Raw genomic sequence first — 20186 nt, 5'->3', positions numbered from 1 at the left:
CGTCCATGTATAAATTAAAAAAATATGAACAATTATTCTGAAAATAGAAAACCTGAATGAATATTTAGCTGCTCCATTTTTAATTACTCTTTAGACTATTTATTCATTTGTTTTTGTCAAACCATCAGCTTTCATAATTATTTTGCCATTAAAGAAGTGTCATATTTCTAACCACTGCATAAAGTTCCTTGCAGAGTGTGTATAAAGGTATATATAAACCTCAGCACCGACGTCGCAGACATAGGCAATAGTGAATAGATCCCATGGTTTCCCAAATTTATTTGAAAGTGAAAAGAATATTTTGCTGCACCTTTTATACTGTACAAAATAAACTATATTTACGATCAGATTGGGAATTAATCAAAATATTTATATCGTCAAAAAGGTACAATTTAAGCCTTTTCCATACTCTCGTTTTCACATCGCCAAGTAATTTAAAATACCTGTCAGATTATATTTTGCGATGCCTCGAAAGCCCGTTAATGAGATACGTGTTTAGTCGAATTGCATATTCAATCGTTTTGGAAACTTTTCTTTGAGTCCTTTGCAAGGTCTATTTTGGTCTTAAAATTTCTAAGTTTCGTAATTATTGGGGGTTTTTCGGTCCAGGAATTGTATGGGTGGAAAGTATATATCTCTGTTCCATGTATTTGCCTGTTGTTTCTTTCATTAATTGAGCCATTTTTGTTCTCATTGTGTTTCCTGGAATATTGCTCATTATGGTTGATTTTCAGCAATTCGTAATTTGCCTGATGTGCTATGGTTTTGAGTTCCTCTTTCACAGTTCATGTTTGCGACTTTTGTATTTTATAGATTATCTTTAAATTGTTCATTTTCAAAATTATATACTCTAGTTTTTCATCTAAATAAGTAATCCTATAGTTTTTCGTGCTAGAATGCACTTTTTCATCTCCGTTATAATTTCTTGCAAGTCCCTCTGGATTTGGTTTACAACTGTGTTCCTAGCTGTCGATGACTAAATGTTTGTTAGTCGTTTGTGACAATTTAGTGCGAATTAATATTTGAGTTGCTTTTAGGTTTGCGTTTTTGATTCCTTTGACTCTGTAAACTTAGTTTACTGTGGTCTAAACTATTTTCTTAGTTTTACTCTAATATTAGAGTTGCAATGAAGTTAATATAAATATGTCCTCGGCAGACCTCAGTTATAGACTACTAACAATATAACCCGAGTTTGTGAATGATCGTTGGGTGGGAAAGGGACAGGAATTTCGAAATGGCAGATTAGATCCTAAATTATCTCATAATAATATTGTCAAGAATTTATCCTTATAATTCAGTTATGTTTTTCTTCTATCTTGCATATTCAACGACAATTTTGAGAATGTATATCCAAAGAAAAAATATTCACATATTGATAGGTCCAGCCTTAATTGAATCATTACATTAAAATTCACACACACACACACACACACACACACACACACACACACGAGAGAGATCTACACAAACATGTGGTTTCTTGCGAACATTTCAATCCCCGTTTTGCAACAGAATTTTAGAACACATACGTTTAGGACACAACATAATTTAGTGTAAAGATATTTCTGCTCAGAGGTTCATAAGCAGATAAGAACAGCACACTAGATGCCTTTAAACGGAAAACTATATTCCTATCATTTAGGCGACCCAAACGGCTGTAAACTGCACCTTAAATATTGATTCTCCATGTTTCCAGAATTATTGATACCTGTTAAGGGCAACTTAAATGTCTGTTTTGCTTGTTTAAAAGAAACTTAGGTGACTGTTTTGCCTGTTTAAAGAAATATATACGACTGTTTTGCTTGTTGCTTCCAAAGCCCTTGTTTAAAGCAAACTTAGTGTGTATTAAAGGCAAACGAAATGTGTATTAAAGACAACCCAGATGCATATTCTACTTGTTAAAGGCATAAGTACTCTAAAAAGCAATGTCGATAAATGATCACCAGTGTTGCGGATATGAAGCTAGATACAAATTTAACTTGCGCAAGTATATGGAACGGAAACATTTATAAGGAGTAGACAGTTTTATCGTTATAGAAGTGGCACCTTGAAAGATGACACTTGTCCACAAACTAGTTATAGCTTGTATGATATCTAAGATAAAACGAACTATGATGATTTAACAAAACAGAAAAGAAGGATAACAACAGAAGAAATATCCAAACTACTGGCTGGCGATGGACAGAAAGAAACATTAGATGATATAAATAAGAAATTAGAGAATATTGGAGGAGACTCGTGCAGATTTTACAATTACAGTGGACAATATAAAAGAAGTAGAACATGAAGATTTGAAAGAGATAGAAAATAAGGTGGAATGTATAACGAAGCTTACAAAAATCAAATAAAAACTATCTTGGCCGGGTCAAATGTCTTAGACAGATTGCATAACATTACTGCACCTGCTTTATGTTATTACGACTTTTAAGGTCATAAACTAAGTAACATAAATAAGTAAATCTAACATATTTTGTAAAGCTTAAAAAATAATTTAATTCTCAAACTTATAATTTGAAAATGTAAGAGGAACTTACAGTATTATGCATATCCAAAATAGACCTAAAAATTTTATTCAGGTCCCAAAGAATCGAAAGTTTCGAATGAATTTCAGATCCTTTATTGTACATACCACAATGACATTGTCCAGAACTCCTTTGAATCATTCAAAATAGTCCCTGAATAATATTTTAGTCCAATGACCACTTTGTAATTCCAAGTTATAATCCTAACAAATATCTCCTCTCAAATTATCTAAACACAACATTAAACACATATACAGACTGATTTCAACATATGACATAATATTCCGAGATAGGAATGGATACAAAATACGAATGAATCTGATGTCGGAATTCTCTCCCTATATACACGTTCAAACGTCGTTTACGACTATATGTCGCAATATATCCACGTGACATATCTTCATGCTCAATCTAATATTTAATGTAACCTAATCCATCCTGTGAAAAATAACGTTGTTTTAAGAATCCACTTGACCGACCTGTCCAATAGGAAACAACCCCAAACTCGTAAACAGGTCTTATTATCAATATTAATAATGGTTATCAACACCTGCTGTAGCTATTTACAGATCCAGTCTAAACTCTGATTATCCGTGTACAAAAGTTAACCATCTAATATATTGATTGTAGATGATTATTACAATATCAGTCATGAATAAAAACTATACATTATACAGTCACAATCATGTACCAAGAGCTACATAACTATAGATACACATAACAATGTAATTTACAAGCTTGAGAAGGCAAAACCTACAGGTGCTAGACGCAGCGTAGAAAATGTACAAACATAAACATTTATAAGCTTTTACAGCTTCTAGAAACTGAAAGGCACAACAGAAACCACGCAGCACAACAAGCGATTCAGCGGCATTCACTCATTGTTGTAGTTCTTTAAAATATCATGCTTTCCTCAAACCAAATGCTTGTCTCTTATGGACAGAATTCAAGATATTATAACTTTATATTTTTATTCTTACAAGTTTAAAGAAAACTAATGTTTGCAATTAGTGATTATAATTACATTTAAACCAACGAAGGATAATTTAAATATTCTGAATATTATTTTCTTTAAAGCTGTCAATATGTTTATTGCAGATCGATAGACTAAATAAACTTTGTATAGAATGATATACAGCTACACACAGAGCACTAACGACACCTGTATATATATGCGTGTAACCTAATACACGTAAATGATAGTGATGCAAAAATGTCGGAGAAACAAAGCAAAGCGCGTGCGGTAAAATCTTGGCACGCTTAGGGTTCTTTCTGACTCGTGCCCCGGCAGACCTAGATAAAATCTAGGGATGTAATTCTGTGTCATATCCAGCACGTTGAAGGTCTTTTCATCGTTGTAAACATGATAGCGAATTCATGGAAGATTACACGTTCTGGAAGACCCTTGTCTACGATTGGTGAACAGGAAGTGGCTGCTTTGAAGGGAGCAACTGATGAAGATGTTATATACAGTTTTGGAATATGGATGGACGGACAAGTGTAACGTTATACGCCCTACCGCTGTCGTGGTGCGACACAGTACATAGCAGGGTCAGAGTTTGTACGGAAGATTGTTTATGTAAATAGATGTGCATTGAATTAAGCGTCCTATTGACTCATAAAGCAAATCCCCACTACGCGCAAGCGCATGAATGTAAATCATAATATGGAGTTTCCACCATCCTGCTAGTTTACTTCAACAAGGAAGTCTCTTGTGGCTGGTTGATCGAAAATATCCAACTCATAAGTTGTATCATCTTCAAGCCATTTGTTTCAACAATACTTTTATAAAGATGTCTTATTATAATGGAATCCCACAGAATCCAAAATATAATAATAATAATAATAATAATAACACCATTCTGAGCCCTGCTGATTGGATCACTTTATCACATTAGCCATATAAAATTTCAAAAAGTAATAGGTTTCTTTCTATATCAGTAACGTTGAAAAATCGTGCAACATGTAGTTTTGGTACATTGACCTCTTGGATGGGCGCAGCATATCTCTACCAATTATTGGAAAACTAATAATCCAATGAACCACTGCCCAATTTCATCTCCCAGTTAAGTATCAATTTTTATCTAATTACATATTTACAGCAATTGTTTGATGACCGACCCTCCAAGTGGGTCACCCTGACACTTAGTATTAATATAACATGAATAATTGCACATTTTCGAAACTGTGACATTTTGTCTTCAATTTTCATGAAGTTTCCATAACTTCTTAAATGTATTCTGTTAATTACGATACAATTTTTCCAGGGAGGAAAATAAGAATGTAAGATAAGCGGCTATGCTAATTCGTGGTTGGAGCATTCTCCAAAAATCTCGGCTCAATTATGCCTTGAACTATCTATATGAGCATGTATAAACTGTCGAGAACACGAATCAATGAAAGACAGACAAATTATGCCATCAACCCGAATATGCTCCATCCGCAAACAGAACAGATCTTCATTCTTTATTTCTACCGCTCGTTGACAAAATAGGAAATGTTCATTCTTTATTTCTACCACTCGTTGACAAAATAGGAAATGTTCATTCTTTATTTCTACCGCTCATTGACAAAAACAGGAAATGTTCATTCTTTATTTCTACCGCTCATTGACAAAAACAGGAAATGTTCATTCTTTATTTCTACCGCTCGTTGACAAAACAGGAAATGTTCATTATTTGTACGGCTCGTTGACAAAACAGATGTTCATTCTTATTTACACAGCTCATCGAGAAAATTGATGTTCATTCTTTCTTTCTATAGATCATTTAAAAATAGAATACAAACGTTTCCAATACACGTGCACTTGAGAAAAGAAACAGATGAAGTCATGTGAAATTTAATCATCGATTTGACTGTAATTGAAACTCTCTAAAGGTGTACCATATTTAATTTAAACAACAACTTTTTGCGCCTACCTATATATTTGTTAACTGTACTATTGAGTGACGATTGCTCTGTGAATCAATACAATTTAGTACGCTCTTTACACTATAAATATCAACGGGTTTTTAAGAAAATAAATTTGTTATACATGTAACTGCATCATTTTCGTTGTCCTATGAATCGAGTCGAAAGAGCTACTTGTAAGCTGTAGCAGTAATTTGTACACAAAAACGGACGGTATCTAGGGGACTAATAGACTGTGCATGCTAATATCATGTAATTTCTATAAACATGGTTGTGACCTCATTTACAACAACAATCGCCATCACTAATTTCTAGCATCAAGTACATGCAGAGGAAATAGATGTGAAGGAAGAAATCTCCCACTTTACTTCAGTACTTGTAAGAACTGACGTTTAAAACCTAAAGTACTTTAAGTGGTTTATGTTCATGCAACAACAAATTACTGGATATTTCAATACAGTATCTTTATAGTGTTCCTCTTCATCATTTTCATCCTCGTTTGCAAATTCAACATAATACAGTGAAAGTTTGTAATTAATTGACTTTGTTTTTATACATTCTGTCACTGCAGTGGAAATTCCATCGAAAATTTAAAATAGAAACATTTACAAATATAACCCGATTTGTACAAGGTTAACATACTGGCAAGTTAACAAATACGTTTGTTGAAACGTTTCTTACATCGTTTTCAGAGAGTTGCTGTTGTGCATGTAAGATTTTATAATGATACTAGAACATTTCATTCATGTAATAAGTATGCTTGTTTCGTCAGCAAAGATATACTGCTATGTACTGCTATTTGTTTACAAAAACAATCATGTCGCTGTAGAATATATCAGCTAAAGGAAAAATACATGTTTACGAAGAACTAATGTGACATGATCCAAATCAAAATAACTAATATAATGTTACCCATAATAGTTCATAATATGGAGGCAGATGGAGGAGCCAAGACCGGATTTAATGGAATCTGATGTTAGACATAATGGAGTAAACAACAGTGGGCTAGCAAGGAGGATAGTATTCACCAGATGGCGCAGCACCAAAACGGTCAGGTTGGAGACACGTGTTGGTCGTGGTTGACACATGAGATTCTTCACCAATGGGTCTCAATGACCTGGACATTTGGTAAAAGTATTGAACTAAACATGTTTTTCTTGTTAGAAATAATAAGTTCGTACTCTTTGATCTTTAGGCCCCAGAATATATAGGTTTCTTTATTACGGTAAATGCAAGGCACCCACATAGTTTGGTCGATGAACATGCTATAGAATAAACGTTTTTCTGCAAATCGCACTTTCTTTAAGCCACAATGACCCCGACAGTTGATATATTGACCCTAAAATTATTAGGCTTATTTCCTACTTTAAGTGCAAGTGTCTCAAAACATTTTGATCGAAGTTGCTATGCAAATGCCACTTTTCTTCTTTCAGTCAGTGACATTGAGTTTTGACCTTTTGACCCCCATATCAAACAGTTGCTTTTTATGTCAACGTGTAAGTCATCAAAATTTTGTCCAGGGTCTACGATGTGAAACTAATTTATCTTCTGAAATAATTTTCATTTTGTAAGTCACAGTGACCTTACCCATCGATCTTCTAACCCTTAATTCGATAGTCTTCTTATTTACCACAAGTGCATGCCATCCACAAAGTTTGCTATCTGTATATGGTGGAGAACTCTAGTTATCATGGCAGGTGTATACAAACCACTTGAGATGACCAAATGATCTGTGTAGGATATTATGTGTTTATATGTAGACAAACTAATTAGATTATCAGGTCATGAAGCAATTTTTCAATTTCGTTCACACACTTTGAACGTTTTATGTTACCGCTGGGATAGCAGAAGGAGAGATTGCTTTGGTACTGTCCGTCCATACGTCTGTATGTCCATACGTTCACCCCAAACCTATTTTAGCATGATACGACTTGGAATCATGAAATGTTACACACTTTACTATGGCTGTTAGCAAATGACCAGAATAAACTTGCGGACATTATCATAATTTGTTTTACACAATTATTAAATTTTTGGACTTTCCATAAAATTTTTTTTACTAAAGCCAGCCTGACACTTATTATTTCCCTGGGAGCTCAGATTTATCTGGATATATTTAATCAAATGTAATGGTAGAGACATGTAGACCAAGACAGCTTCAATTCAATATAAACTACGGTTTAAATAGAAGATACTGGTTCATAATTTCCTTCCATAATATTTTATCTTGAGTGGAAATTGTATTTTACGGAGAAAAGTGGGCTATAAGTGGGAAAATAAAGCGTTTGTTAAGATGTTTTGAACAATCAGTAAAATGTGTCAATGACAGCTCTCGGCAGCGAGCTAAACATTCCGTCTATTTCCGGAGCGTGTTGAATGTGGATAAAAAGTAATTGTCAACTTACAAAACTCCCATTGACTCTGTACAACTGTTTTCATGTCTTCGTCTACAATGCTAATCATGTAAACTTAATTCAGTTAGGGTTATCTAAAGTACTTGTTTTGGGACCTAAATATAGTTCCTTCTATTCCAATTTTTGCAACCTACCACTCCCGCTGAAGTATAAAAGGAGAAAGTTCATAAGGTCAATATAGTGGCGTGGCGTTGCAAGAAATTCTGTCCCCTAGCCTCCCGCGGAAAAACTTCATTATGGGGCTCACTCCAAATTATAAAAATTGGTTCAATGCAATTGCTTGCGTGTTGCTACGCCACTGTGGTCAATAATAACTAAATGTCGGAGCATAAACTTAACTAAATACCCTTAATGTCACTCAGATGAACTGTCCGGATGTGTGACAGTGTGCTGCAAGATAATTTATTCCTGCATTCACTTCCACTCTAAAGCGGCCTTCACTCTGTGTCATCCAACACATGACCTGTGTGAAGCGGGAAGGACAGCACGACCCAGGAAACAAATAATTGAATTAAAGAATAAAATTGTAAGCTGTTGATAGATATACACCAATGCTTACACGACCACACTCTTATGCCTGCAAGGAGAAAGAAAAGTAGAAAGTAGTTAAGAATTAAGGATGCAGTAATTACATGCCGTATATTTTTGATTATAAGACAAACTGCAAACAACAAAAATCCTAGTTTGTCGTAACATAATGAGCCTGCAAATCAGGGTCTGTCTTGATTGTTCTACTGATTACTTGAAATACACTGCACAGACCCGGATCTAGGTCTGAGTAGTTTGCAATTAAACTCCTCTTATAATCGAGAACATACAATATTCCAAGGTTGTCGCTGCAGGCCTATTTTGGTGGCTTTGAATAAAAGTTGCATATGGATACAAATGACAGTGCACAAAAGGTATTGCTATACTCGGGTAGCTTCTCTATGAACATTTTGCGTAAAATCTTAAGCATAACTTAACAGACCTAATAAAGTGGTTCCAAATTTTGGGCTCAGGAAGCCTTTGGCATAAACTCTCAGACAAAACAATGCCCATGAAACGAACACAAGGATAGCAAAAGGTAAATACTAAAATACTGACAAGATAGTGAAGAGATGAATAACTACGGTACGAAAATGAAAATAACCCGTAGTTACAGATATCGGTATTTTCCATACAAATGAAAGCATTGCAATGACACATTTTGAAGAATACGACGATCAACAACAATATTAATGAATAACACCACAAATTCAGTCACAATCACATGCAGAACCAGCTATCCGTGGAGACTGTATTGATATAGAAGTTGGAATTAACTGGTGAATTTTTTTTTCCTTAAGTAAAATGTTGTACCTCTGCCTCTTTGCGGCAGAGAGATACTCTGATTACTATTCAGTTAAATGTGCATAGTTTCAAACCTAACATCTATTGGTGAATGAAACCCATGTGACCACTAAGGGGAAATCCAGTTGTCCTTTAGGGGTCAGCTCATAAAGGTTTATGGATTGTGCAATAGAAAGCCACTGATAGTTGACTTTACTGGCACTGTTTAAAAAATTCAAGTATATATTAATGCACTGATGAATGCATGCTACGCATTGTATAAAAAAACGAGATAAGTAATTGAAGAAAGAAAAATATCACAGTGCTAAATCAGGTGGAGTAAAGTTAGAAGGCGAACTCAATAACTGTTGGCTCAGGTGATAGGCGATCAACTTGATAATCGGTTCAGTGAAGTGGGAAATTAATGAAGCAGTAAAACATAAATGTGCTTTAACTAGGGTTGCAGCGATACGCCTTCATTCATATCGTGAAATATTGGGAGATTTCATATTGTATCGCGATGATATTATGATATTTTGAAACATTGTTATATAAAATGATAACACTGGTACAAATTATAGTAAAGTAATATGCTTTAAGTATTTAAGAAATGCAGTGAAAATTTGACGACTGTAACAACAGAAACTTATATGCTTATTGATATAGATATATCATTGCAGTCTAAGTTATAACAAGCATAGTCGAGTTAGTTAACAAACTCGATAAAATGAAGGACTCACGGTAATAATTATGTGGAAAAGTAGGAACTAGTCGTCTATAAATGGGTGAAGAAAACAAGAGTATATCTGGGTCTGTCTGGCCATGATTGGTTGATAATGAAAAGTAATATTTAAGTAATCATACTCTTTCAAGAGATTGTCCTTTCTGTAACTACAACAAATAGACACAATGTTTTACTGATGAAAGTTCCGTCCATTTTACATACTTGACTTTGGAACACTCTTTACTGCAAGTAGTACCTGTTTCTGTTTGTGCGGAATTGAAAACACACATTTCACAAAAATAAAAACAAATGCAGCGGGACCTATGAGTTTCTCCACACAAAACTTGCATCACTAATGAGTATGTACTGAGGAATATAGGTTTGATCATGAGCATCCAGGAATTTAAAGGTATTTAATTTTTAATATCATGGTGTTTCCATGGGATTACTATGGGAAATGAATTAGTACCGTGAGTCATGAAAAGAGTTAAGTGATCACCAATCAACTTGATAAGTGGCGGAGGAAAGTGGGAAGACCCATTTAGCTAGCGATGTCAAGCAATGAGTGAATGAATATGTAAAGATATGTCTGCCATCATGATGCTAAATAATACTTTTTAAATCAATATACCAATGAAACGAATAAAGTCTAGACTTTAAGTACGTGAAATAATTTAAACATACACAAGTAAAACATGATCCGGAGAACTGGATAATACCCCAATGTAAGGAAAACCTCAAGTACGATGCACTAAACTCAAGGGGTACCTCCTTGTTTCTGTAAATGTTCCTCCAAGTAGTGACAATTGTACCCACAATAGATTTATTCAAGTACTACTGCCCTTTGTTTGACAAGTTTACGCCTACAGATCGGAATTTATCCCTACAATCCTTGCCATCAAATGTGAATCAAAATGTACCGTTATATTCCCAGAATGCCATGCAGGAGGTGACATCTGTCTGCAGAATTTTATTCACGGGCCATGCAAGGTTAACGTAACTGTATGAAGTACGTGTGAAACGTGGAATAATATGACATACTATATTATATCTGACATTTACTTACACCTGAACAATACCAAAAAAATTACATACATTTTGCAAAGAACTCCAATAATTTAACTGGATAACAATTTTGTCTTGAACAATTGGTTTTGTCTCTGCTCCGTTGCAGTTCAGTTGAGAGTGACGCTAATTATTATTAAGTCAGATATGAGCTTTTAAAAAAACTAGCAAAAACTGGTCCATGAAACCCATGTAACCGCTATGGCCTCTTATTTCTCCACTCGTTATCAAATCTGAGTAATGTGAAAGTAGACAGAGCCTCATCTTCATCCCACCCATAAAATGTAGTTACGCAAGCGTAAGCAGTTTTAAAGCATCCAAGTAGATGTTACTCAGGAGTAAACATTCTCTTTTTTTATATCTTTCTCTCTGCCTCTATTTTTCTTCCGTTCTTTTTTTTTTTTTTTTTGGATCGGGCAAATTTACTTTTACCCAAGATCGCCACATCTTGAGGCATCTCTGAACAGCACGTTTATTTTTCTTCCATCAGGATACGAACACTTTAAACGATTGCGAATAAAACACTCATCGTCAGGGCTGTGGATGGAGTTAACATATCAGAACTTTGGTTAGCGAAGATGGTGCCAACCATTACCAGTTATAGCAATAAAAGTAAAATGCTATGTGATTAGCTGTTCTTAACCAATCCAGCATCTCAACATGCTCGTCCTTGAGTAACAGCTTCTCGAGTGCTCTAAATATGTTGGATGAAACTAGTCATGACCGGTAGCTTCTAGCGAAATAATAAAACATGATAGTTACAAGGAGAAGAATTTAGTGGTCCATACGACCCACAACTTTTCAGTTATACAGGCCCGACACAGTAGAAGACGTAATTATTGAAGACTATTCATCATTCAACGCTGCTCATGTTTTGTATGTATATAACACATCTTGTTTTGGACACACATATGTTTAACATTCTTTAACGTCAATTCCAAGCCCGGTGATAAATACATTTACCACAATGATTAATAATATGAACCCAATTACAAAGGTGTCCAACAGTCTCGTGTTACAAGAACATTTTCCCCTGGGCGTAGAAAGAGAATTTAAGTTCAGGGTACTTTGGAGAATCATGGATCCGTTTGTACTGACAAAACCAGAGTTTTGCCCTATACCCACAGTTATAATCTGATTCTCTTTCTCGTCATTATGTCTGTTCTCAATGTTCCAGATGATGAATAACAAGATTGTCACTATCATCTGCAGAAATATAGAAAACCCGACCAGACCACACTTCACGTAATAATATGCATGCGTCACGTTGGATGAAAGCAGCGTTCTTAATTGAGAGACATTGGCGAGTAGCAAGGCTATGTCCATTAAACTGCTGACGAAGTTCCGCCTAATATTGAAGTGGTTTCCTTCCGTTTCAGCGGCATTCGTTGCTTTAATATATTCCTGGAAAGGAAGATAATCCTCCAATTAGTTAACACTAATATAAAATCAATTACTAATATTTCAGTCATGAAATACACAAAGGTTTAATGTCGACGTTTTTGAGTCGGTTCCTAGTCACATTGTCCTCCTTCTCACGCACACATGAATAACTAATGTCAAGGCCTTTACAGAGCATCACTTCAGCGATAAACGTGCTTCTTTATATTGAGATTTTTTATCAAACATAATGATACTCTTGACAATGTTTGTATATTTGCCTAACCTGGGAAATCACGAGGCGAAATTAAAATGATCTTTTTTAAAATAAAATTGAGTCATATTGCTTTCTGAATTAAAAACAGAACATAACAATTATCAATTTTGTAACTTGGAGATCTCAAAGCTTTACGGTTTAAAAATTAAAACTGTATAATTGTTGAAAGGCAATGAATGCAGAACAAAACTTTCTTAAAGGAATAAAAGCTGAGGTATTTTTGTTAGTCAGACCTAGGTGCCCTGAAAGCGAAACTCAATTACTGTGCTTACTTCAGAGTGTAATATTTATAATCGAAAGAAAGAAAGAAAGAAATGAGAATTTTGAAAACAAATCCCAGTTCTGCATGCCCTATTTATGATAAACTGATTTTTAACCCGCTTTTTCTTTTGGTCTAATTGCACAGTGTTATTTTGATACCATGGGGTGATTTATAAAGATTGTTTTGAAATGTTCAATGTCAAGGCGGTTGAGGGATAAAATGTATCTTACCACTTCATACTGGTTGCATTCGCACTGAAAATTGAGAGTTATAAACGTTTATTCATTGTTTAAAATTATGGTCACCTGTGCTCGGCCAAAGTCTACTTCATCTTGGGCGAAAGAGGCGTCTCCATAATTTCCTGTCCTGACACCTATTGCTGGACAAGACAGCCGTCTTTGCAGCACAAGCGAACTCCCGTAATACGTATCTAAAATAGAACATACATATATTATTCAACCGTAAGTCGACTTTAAAATTATACAGGCATCATTCAAATTATATTTTGTCTATACAACTTTTCAAACCTTTACTGATGAGCATACAGTAGTGCTGAAACGAATACCAAATTTTCCCATTCACATATTCGTTTGCTGTGTTCGAATATAATTCGAATAATCGTCGATGCTATTAAAACTAACAAATCGATCCTATTTGATTTGTCCGTTTGCTATTTATTTATTTATCCGATTCCCGCCGTTAAAAAGCATTTGAAGTTAGTCCTCTACATTTCATTACACGACATTTTGGGGGTCTTGAATAACTTTTCTGGGGACTGAGACTCAAAGTCAGATGTCTTCTGGCGTTATTTTCCATCTTGATCTTCAAACTCAAAATTGATGTGTCATCATACCAGTTCTCGTCAGCAAACAGTTCTCGTAACGGTTCTCAAAGAGATCACATGTTAAAAGTTGGGTTAATTATTGTGGCGTCTCAGCCATTAACTTATGTCATCATAAATTTGAAGAGCAACAACCAACAAACAACATAAATTTTCAAACGCGCTTTTTCCGCAAAAGCGGACCTGAATCGTGATGAATCCATCGTGTTTACAATACCTTGTAAAGGGAAAATAATCTCTGACCATTGTTTTATGACAGATTGCATATTGACTTGTGGGCACAAGTAAATGTTAAACTGACCAATAATATGCATAGCAGTTGCATTTATTAAATGGAAAATGTCAAGCTATTCTCGATATTGTTGTTGACTTTTGATATGACACTTTTCTAAACTACGATTTTTTCCCCGGTACTTGCGTTATCACGTGTTATCATTGCAATAATACCTTAATGACAATGAGCAGAGATGGTGATGCTGTGAAAAAATGTCCCTATTGATAATTTGACATTCCAATTAGGATGAGTAGGAGCTTGAATTTCGGATGATTTGCATGGTTTGAAATTGTTCCCTGTAAACTAATTCAACACTGCATAAAAATTCAATTTAGCCTTCTTTGCTTAATGTTCCAAATGCTGAGAAAAATTAAGTGAACAAATACAGATTCGAACATAGTTTCTATATTCGAATATTCGCGAAATATGTATTCTGGTTGGAATGGTCAGTTATTCTTTTCTGCCCTAGTATCTAGTATATGAACATATTATTAAACAGTATTAGTGAATATTCCAGCTTCACGAATATTTGTAAATAATTTTGCTGCATATGCAACAACATTTTTGGAAAAAGTAGTGAAATGAAGAATTATTATACAAAATTCAAGAACGTTGTCTTAACTAATATTTTTATATGAAAATGCACAGGGACATTGTTCTTAGGTTATACTCCACCCTTCGTGTATTTAAGCTTTAAATCATCCTGTCAAAGACTTCCAAAAGAGAAATGATTTGGAAATCTAAATATATAACATAAAAAAGATGGTTAATTAAAGTTCGTAAAGTTTATTACCACAATACATATCCTAAACGAGATCAACTCTCTCTCTCTCTCTCTCTCATATAAATTACAGATTTTAAGACTAGCTTTTTCATTTACAAAGTCTCACTTTGACAGTTAATCTCTAAATGCAAAAGAGATATTAGCCAACACTACTAGAATTTAACAGGCAGACGGACAGACAGGCTGACAAATAGAAAGAAGAGACAGCTACAAAATATGTATACCCGGTTCGTCATATCCCATTTTATCGTCCTGCATCCAAGCGATTGCACGACCTCAGTAAATGACAAATGCTCACTGACAAATGAAGCGAAGAGCATAGGAGCGGCACAAGAAAACACCTATTAGCTGTCACACATCCTGTTTTATACACACGCACCCATCACTAAATAAGAAGTTTCCCTGATCATAAAACACGAATAATGTTAAATGATAATTTCCTGTTTTATGTGTTCGCGTATCTTATTTGGACTTTAGACTTAGCTTTTATTTTAAAATTCAGTCATATCGCTACGATGTCTATAGTGTGGCAGTTTATAGTGATGTCTAGCACTGGGGCATCATGTTAGCATGATGTCCCACCCAGTCACATTATCCTGACACCAGGCCGACCAGGCCTAACGCTAATCGCTTAATGCTGAGTGCCAAGCGAGGCAGCTTCCAGTACAATTTCATAAGTCTTTGGCATGACTCGGCCGAGGTTCGAACTCGCGACTTCCCGCGTCCGAGGCTGATGCTCTAATCACAAGGCCACCGGAGCGGTCATTTTAAGCAAGTGCATATTTTTAAATAAAATGACATAGGACCCTCTCTATCATAATATATAAGAGACGGAAATAGCATAAGGATATCGAGGATCATGGGTGGAACGAAGTATTTGGAAGTTCCGTAGCTTCTGTCTTATATATTATGATAGTGAGGGTCCTTTGTCATTACGGGTCATGGGGGTAATCTAAAGTGTTTTTGTCACTATGTATGATTTTTTCCTTTAGATTATTATTTATTTTTCTCAACATCAAACTCGCGTCAAGCATCTGTGTTTCGGAGCCCGTAACTTCAGTTTGGTACAACGCAGAAAAGTCAATGATAGCTTGATGGATAGAAAAATATCTCAGGAGTAAAATTAGCCATACAGTATGGTCGTGTGCCATTAAAGACGGAAACAGCAGAAGGAAATCGAGGGTCATGGGTGGAACGAAGTATTTGGAATTTCCGTACCTTCTCTCTTATATATTATGACAGAGAGGGTCCTATGTCATTACGGGTCATGGGGGTAATCTAAGGTATGTTTGTCACTCTGTATGATTTTTTCCTTTAGATTATTGTTTATTTGTCTCAACATCAAGCTCGTGTCGAGCACCTGTGTCAGTGACAGCTACCGCCATTCTCGACCTATCCAAAGGTCAGCCAAGACTACGTTTTCTCATCTTCGCTAGCCAAAATTCCGATATGATAACCCTATCTACACCTTGGAGGATCCAACAGGTATTTTAGTACTTTGTCCTAGCGATATCTATTGGATTTCACGAGCAGCCTCTCTTAGTATGTAATTCCAACTAAACAATAGCACGTAACAGCGGTGCATCGTACATCAGCCTAAATTGGTGGAAACCATTTACTTAAAAAGGATACTTTGTAAGTTTAACATCGAAAGTATGACTACGTACCAGGGGGAAGCCATTACAGGTATATTTGAGTGAAAGGTGTTTGCACAAACACGAACAGACAGTGGAAAATTGCTTATTTATCAGTCTATTCAAGTTGTGTGCTCCTCGTGTCTCAATCATGTAGGAACAGTGTTCAAATTTGAAGAACTTTAGAAATATCTCCTCGATACGCCAAGGTGCAGATAGGATTATATTATCGGAATTTTTGTTCGCGAAGATGACGTTTTCTTATATTCATTATTTTTCCCGAAGGATAAATTAATTATATATCAGTGCTGGATGACTAATTTATTTGTTTTTGTCTGTCGTGATTATTCTGATGTATAATAATGGATCTTTTTTTACCTGTTCACATTTGCATCATTGCTCAATCTATCTGAAGTATGCATGTCGAACGCTGTTTATTGTCTTTACCGTAGGTGTTTCTACCATTGCTTATTCTTTGTTGTTGTTGTTTTTTGTTTGGGTTTTTATTTTATGTTAAATTGGGGGTTGGGGTAACGCCAATTCTCAGCACATGAAAGATTATACATGGTGGCCTGTATATATATGGTGGAAGAAGACCACCAGGAAGAGCCACCGACCCACGGGAAAAACTACAAGCAATCTTTTTCACTTACCCAAGTCGATTGAGCCTAAACTCAAACTCAAGCGGACATGTATCAGATGTGTCTGTAATTGATTTAGACGAGTGCCTTCGACCACTAGGCCACAAATGTTCTTTGAAAATGAGTTTTCAAATTAGACCTAACTTTTTACGCTCTGTCTTAGGATGACAACAATTTTAATGCGTGTTTTACTGTTTGAAAGTTACATCAGCGTTCACACTATGCCATTCTGACATCGACTCTGACTTTTCGTTCAGAATGTGAGAAAAAGAATCATCCACTAGGCTTCTGAGTTGGATAGGAAAATTCCACCCTTTGGATAAACAATTCTGGGTCAGTCACTCGGTAAAAAAATTGTCCAGCGTCAAATTTTAATCCACGAGTGAAATTTCCTATCCTACACTAATGTATATGAAGGATTATAATAATGAAAGCCAGACTTGTGCCAGAAAGTGAGGAAACTTAGTGGCATAAACCCCAATCTCAACGTCACACAAACAGCTGTATTTGTCGGCTTCTAGGACATCTATAATCAAGGGCAGCTGAAATTTTTCACGGAGTGGGATTGGTGGGAGCCACATACTGGTCAGCTATAAAGTTGTACGAATGTAGGCTAAAACATGATTAGAGGTGAAATCCGGGGAGGGCCTTGCCCCTATGTGCGGGCTGCCATGTCTGTAATTTTTCCCTGTAACTTTTAAAGTTATGTTAGCGTCTACTGCTAAAAGAGACCACCGTAAAGCTAAGAGGCGTTGGCTTTCCACCAGACTCACTATTCATAAGCAAATCTATGAAGCCGCTAATAAGAATGTCACAAATATATTACATACAGCAAAATCAGCCCACTACACTACTAAGATCTAGGAAAGTTCTAGCGGCAAAGAGGTCTTCTAGATTACTAACAAGCTAATGTCAAGGAACAAATCTACACCACTTCCAACTACCTTCTCTCCAGTCGACCTTCCGGAATGTTTGCAAATTTCTTCCGTGACAAAGTACAAACCATTAGAGATATGCTGGACACTATAGTTTCAATTGACTCGTCGTCACCATACAGTAGGGATACAGAATTTGAGCGGCAACCATTAGCAGCATTTGAACCTGTCTCTATGGATTTCGTACGTACAGTCATGATGAAGAGTGCACCAAAGTCATGTGAACTTGATCCAATTCCAACATCACTGCTACTTGAGTGCTTAGATCCAGTATTGCCTTCACTAACTAATGTTATTAATACTTCTCTCTCATCAGGGGAATTCCCATCATTTTTCAAAACTGCCATTGTAAAGCCTCTGCTGAAGAAACCAACACTAGACCATAACGATTTAAAGAACACATCCCAGTTTCTAATCTCCCATTCATATAAAAAATCTGGGTAAAGGTTGTTCTATCCCAGCTTGTATCTCATCTGAATTCAAGCAGTCTTTTAAGCAATGTACAATCTGCATATCGCCCTTGCCACAGTACTGAAACTACTCTTCTAAAAGTAGTTAATGACATCTCTCTCTCTCTCTCTCTCTCTCTCTCTCTCTCTCTCTCTCTCTCTGCTTTGGATAGCGGAAAGATTACAATCCTCAACCTCCTTGATTTGTCTGCAGCATTTGACACAATAGACCATGATATATTACTTCACCGTCTCCAGGATGTATTTGGCATTCATGATACAGCCTTACTGTGGTTCAAGTTCTACTTGGTCAACAGGATACAAATTGTGTCTGCAAATGGAATACACTCCAGCCCAGATGATCTATGTTGTGGAGTTCGACAGGGGTCTGTTCTTGGACCTGTTCTCTTCATTCTGTACACTCATCCGCTCTTAAGTGTCATAGATCATCATCCAGTGTCTCACCAATTGTACGCTGATGACACCTAAATATACAAATCTAGCCACCCAACTGAAGTTGATGCTACCATCCAAGGTGTAGAGAGGTGCATTTCTGATGTGAAATCATGATGACGTGTAACACGCTGCAGATGAATGATGATAAAACTGAGGCCATTCTGATTACAACACAAAGACTTTCTCATTCACATCATTTACCTTAAACAATAAATATCAGCAACACCAACATTAAATTCACACGATCAATAAGAAACCTATGTGTTACTCTGGACAGTACTCTCACATTGCACCAACATGTCATGTACGCAAGGCTGCATATCTTGAGCTGAGACGCATCAGCTCCATTCGCAGATATCTTTCAGTTGATGCCAGTAAAACAAAACACTTGTGTGTGTTAATTAGTACTTTCAAGACTGGACTATTGTAACTCAATTATGTCTGGTTCATCTCAACATCTACTTCAAAAACGTCAAAACGTTAAAAACATAGCTGTTCGGATCATACTTAGAGTACCACGATCAGAGCACACCTCCCCGCTGCTCTGTACCCTACACTGGCTTTCCATTAGATCCAAAATCAAACACAAAATTTGTTCTCTGTGCTACGTTTCACTGACGGACTCCAGTCCAACATACCTATCCGACCTCACCCATGTGTACACACCAGCAAGATACTTACGCTCCTCTTCTGACAACTGTATACTCATTATTCCCACTATGAAAACAAAGTCATATGGACAGCGTTCTTTTGCATACCAGGGCCCAGCAACGTGGAGTAAATTGCCCACTGAAATTAGACACAAATACACAGTGATCACATTCAAGAGGGCTCTCAAAACTGACTTATTTCGACTACAAGAACAAACTTAAAGACCTAATAGTGTTTCCTACCTTAAATATTCTCAGCATGTTTTGTTTGTTTTTTAATTGTATTGTGTTTGTTTTTGTAATCATATCATCATATATGTTTTTATCTTATAGGTGTTGTTTAATGTTGTAAAGCGCTTAGAGCTTCTAAAGATTATGTGCTATACAAAGTCCTCATTATTATTATTATTATAAATTGATCCCCTTGCACAGCACTTTTTAAATTAGAAATTGAAATGCTATATCTCTTTCGCTTAAAAACAACAACAATAAAATTTCTTAGTAACATACTAAATTAATTATGTATGTATGACTGACCGACATTCTTTATTTCTCTTTAAAAGAGATTGTATTCAGTCATTTGCAATAATGCAGAAAAGAGAATGAAATTCTAAGTTAAAACTAATTAATAAACAAAAACTAATAAATATACAAAAA

At 35.7% G+C, this 20186-nt stretch overlaps 1 protein-coding gene across 1 annotated transcript; it reads right to left on the bottom strand.

Moving 5' to 3' along the window:
* Positions 1-9732: 9732 nt before the first annotated feature.
* Positions 9733-15146, bottom strand: LOC149787940 (uncharacterized). The gene is made up of 3 exons (XM_089974203.1): positions 14989-15146; positions 13171-13295; positions 9733-12350 (listed from the first exon to the last, which is right to left on the bottom strand). The coding sequence occupies exons 1-3, from the start codon at positions 15020-15022 to the stop codon at positions 11862-11864; spliced, it is 648 nt and encodes a 215-aa protein (XP_089830329.1). The 5' UTR covers positions 15023-15146; the 3' UTR covers positions 9733-11861.
* Between the last annotated feature and the right edge of the window lie 5040 nt (positions 15147-20186).

This window comes from Sinohyriopsis cumingii, chromosome 11, assembly GCF_028554795.1.
Source record: "Sinohyriopsis cumingii isolate HCF-2022 chromosome 11, ASM2855479v2, whole genome shotgun sequence".
Classification (NCBI taxonomy): domain Eukaryota; kingdom Metazoa; phylum Mollusca; class Bivalvia; order Unionida; family Unionidae; genus Sinohyriopsis; species Sinohyriopsis cumingii.
This window is presented reverse-complemented; position numbering and strand designations above follow the sequence as displayed.